General features: G+C 34.8%; 1 protein-coding gene across 1 annotated transcript; it reads left to right on the top strand.

The window, feature by feature from the left end:
- Positions 1-2,596: 2,596 nt before the first annotated feature.
- On the top strand, positions 2,597-3,671 carry LOC130807491 (uncharacterized). The gene has a single exon (XM_057672706.1). It carries the CDS (start codon positions 2,728-2,730, stop codon positions 3,562-3,564), a length of 837 nt encoding a protein of 278 aa, XP_057528689.1. The 5' UTR covers positions 2,597-2,727; the 3' UTR covers positions 3,565-3,671.
- Positions 3,672-3,921: the final 250 nt, after the last annotated feature.

Here is a 3,921-nt window from a genome sequence, read left to right as displayed (position 1 = left end):
TTGTATGTTAATTTAATAATCTTTGAACAAGTTTAGGAAGTTGGGTGCAAAATTATATTCTAGTGATATTAAGTATGATTCATGTTATAAACTAGTGCTAGTGTTTGAATTTGTTACTTATGGTATTATTTTGGGTATGGATTTAAAGAGACGTCATCATGTGGAGATTTTTTTTTTAAAAGGAGAAAATTGTTTGGGTTAAAAGTCAAGGAAGAGAGTGCTTGATTATGAACAAGTATGAGTCCCCTATTCAAACCATTTATGTCGTTCAAGCCATTGAGATGATTAAGCATAGATTTGGGGGATACATGCATGTGTTTTATTTCCAGTAGTAAGGAGAATACCAAATTGAGTCTCGATGAAACCCCAATTTTTTGTGAATACCCTAATGTTTATCTTAGGGATTTACTTGGTTTAGCCCCGAGGAGAGTGGTTTGTTTCCATATGTATCTGATTTCTGATGTTATCTCTATGTCTAAGATTGTAGAATTTACCTTTTAGTCTAATCGGGAACTTTCTATCGCATAACACTCTGGTAGCCGCTCGCCACTTACGCCAACCTGCTTGTATACAATGCGTAACATCTCTGTCAATCTCCCCATTACTTTAGATAATCGACCCAAAATATTTGAACTTTTTCGTACTTGCAAAAACATCTTCTCCGATTGTCACATCTTAACAAACACCTTGCTCATTGCCACCAAAACTGCATCTCAAATATTCTGTTTTTATACGACTTATACGCATCCTTTACTTTCTAGGACTGCCTTCCATTCTTCTAATTTAGTATTAGCCTCTTCTTAGGTTTCTGCGACCAATATTATATTGTTAACGAAAAGCATGCACCATGGCACAATTTCCCAGATAGACATAAAGATCTTATCTAGAATTACCGCAAACAGGAAGGGACTTAGTATCGATCCTTGATGTAAGCTTACTCCAACTGGAAAAGACTTTGATAATCCCAACAGGTGTCTATATGTTGGTTGATGCTCCATCATACATGTCTTGTATAACTTCAATATGGCTCTGTGAGACTTCCTTAGCCTCCAGGCTTGCCCAGATGGTACATCGCGATATGCTATCATAAGCCTTCTCCAAATCTATAAACACCATTTGCAAATTTTTTTCCTCTCCTTATACTTTTTGATCAGTCTTCTTAGCACATGTATAGCCTTAGTGGTAGATCTCCCTAGCATGAAACAAAATTGATGTTCTCTAATCCACGCCTCTTGTGTGATTCTCTTCTCTATCATCCTTTATAGATATCTTAAAAATCTTAATCAAATATCTCTCTTCAAAATAAAATATTCTAAATTGGAAAAACATTAAGAAAGGTAGGTAGTATTTTTTCTTATTTGAAATATTCTAAATATAACAAAAATATTTAATGGATTTGTTAGCATCTTTGAAACTCCAGATTTAGCTTGAAAAGGATCGATAGACTACTCATATAAACAAGGTGCATCTTCTTTTCATGGAAGCCTACTTGCTAAAAACTCAACAGTTAAGTGTGCTCGGTGGGGGAGTAATTTTAGGATGGTTGTCCTCCTGGGAAGTTTTTCCGGGTGCGCACGAGTGAGGCCAAAGTGCGCTAGAAAAACTTGTGTTTGTTTGTGGGCCAGTCTACAGTCTCCATGAATAGTCACCAACCGTCCGTTGGGCGGGGTGTTACAAATGGTATCAGAGCAACCCTGGGACCGTGGATGATTGTGTGTTCAATGCACCTAGCAGGGAAAAAGGTCTTGAAACTACGTACCAACGAGTCGTTGTATAAATAAGTGGGGGTGAGTGTGATACCCCAGATTTAGCTTGAAAATGATTGATAAACTACTCATATAAATAAGGTGCATCTTCTTTTCATGGGAGCCCATTTGCTAAAAACTCCACAGTTAAGCGTGCTTGGTGGGGGAGTAATCTTAGGATAGTGACCTCCCGGGAAGTTTTCCCGAGTGCGCACGAGTGAGGACAAAGTGCGATGAAGAGACTTGTGTTGGTCTGTAGGATCAGTCTACAGTCTTCATGAGTAGTCATCAGTCGTCCGTTGGGCCGCGATGTTATTGTAGAGTATAATTATTGTCAAACCATAGTGGAAGACAATGAAGTGATGCATTAAATAATTTGATTCTATTTTACTTTGAATATAATTATTGTAGAGTATAATTTTTTGGGTGTGGGTCGGATTTCCTTTCTTGAGTATATATATTGGTAATTTTATTTTGATTTTTATATATAATTATTTCGACAAATGGAATCAACTCATTTTAGAATAATCAGATTAATTTTGGATCATTATAAATATATGAGTTAGGTGCATGCTAACTATGAAAAGAAAAGTGCAATTAGAAACAACTCCAATTAATTAGATGGTTACAAAATGATTATGTATACTTGATTGGGATTTTAATGTTTTTTATTAAAACCAAATAATCAATTAGATTAAATTAATCAATATAGTTGGAAAAGTATTTATTTTAGTTGATAATAAAATAATAATTAGTTTATTTTTTTAGGTGATAATTTTTGAAGTCTTTATCTCCTAACCACCACAAAGCACCAAGTAAGCAAAACTATTTTGCTCCTACGCTCAATTATATAAACCTCATCTTCTCTTCAATTCAATCCTCTCCTTCCTTTCTTTCTTCCTATCTTTCTTCATTTTCCAATTTCTCTATCCTCTGTTTCTACGTCAATCCAAACAAATCCATTTTCTTCCAATCAATTGAAATGGAATTTCCTGTAATTAATCGAATGACGGATTCTTTAACAAACCCATCATTGATTTCTCGGGTTTTCTCTACATTCGAGCTGGGGAAACTCTCCCATGCTCATAGATTATGGAAATGGGGTGCTCTGTTTTTAGCTTTACTTTATGCTTTAAGTAGTCTTGTTAATAAAATCAAGCTTTTAATGCTTTTTTATCACAATAAATCTAAAGCTTTGTTAGCTAAATCAGAACCGTTTTTATCTCATTTTGACGACGTTTTTCTTACTGATGATGACGAAAACGACGGCGTATGCTCTGTTTCTGGGTCTTCTTCTGATGATGAAGAAGAAGAAGAAGAAGACGAAGATGAAAGTATATCAGAAGACGTTTCTAGATTTTTCTACGATGATTTCAATGTCAAGGGTAGTTTCCGTAATTTCTCATTATCAGATCTGGTTAATGGGAGCAGCGTTGTAAAACTTTGGGATGGGTTAGATTTAGGAATTGTAGAAGTTCATGATGCATTTTCCTTTTTAAATTTTAATAATTATGAAAATAGTAATTGTATTAGCAGTTCAATTTTTAGTGGTATTCCGGCGGTTTCATCTTCTCCAGCGGTTTTTATTTCGGGTCATGAAAAATCCGGGATGAATATTTGGGACTTACGAACCGGTGGAAAATCACCGGCGGTTCATTCAGAATGGAAATCCGAAAACTGTGGAAATGTAATCCGAGTGGATTCGGGTCGAACCGGAAAAGTGTATGTAAGGGATGATGTGAGTAGGTGTTTGACAGTTGGTGATGTGAGGCGAGTTAAATCGCCGTTGGCTGAATATGATGAGTCAACTCACGAGTGAGTATATTGTGTTGCTCCCACGGTCCTTTTGAAATAGTTACAAAAACTGTTGATAAAATTTTAATGTAATTTGTGAATTACAACTTTAAAATTTAGAATTTTTACGAATTATAATTTTAATATTTATTTTTACGAATTACAACTAATAAAGTAATAAAGTTTACGGTGTTTAGGTCCATTCACATACTTTCAATCATTTTAGTGGTTGCAATTAAAGGTTAGATGGTTGAAACATTAAAACTGTAATTTATAAAAATTTAATTTTAAGATTGTAATTTTAACAATTTCAATGGAACAAAGGATTACGTGAAGAATGTGGGGGGAATGACGTTTGATGGGGTAGAATTCACATGGAGTT

Source organism: Amaranthus tricolor, chromosome 3 (assembly GCF_026212465.1).
Source record: "Amaranthus tricolor cultivar Red isolate AtriRed21 chromosome 3, ASM2621246v1, whole genome shotgun sequence".
Taxonomy (NCBI): domain Eukaryota; kingdom Viridiplantae; phylum Streptophyta; class Magnoliopsida; order Caryophyllales; family Amaranthaceae; genus Amaranthus; species Amaranthus tricolor.
Note: the sequence above shows the minus strand (reverse complement) of the source record. Positions and strands in the feature narration are given on the sequence as shown.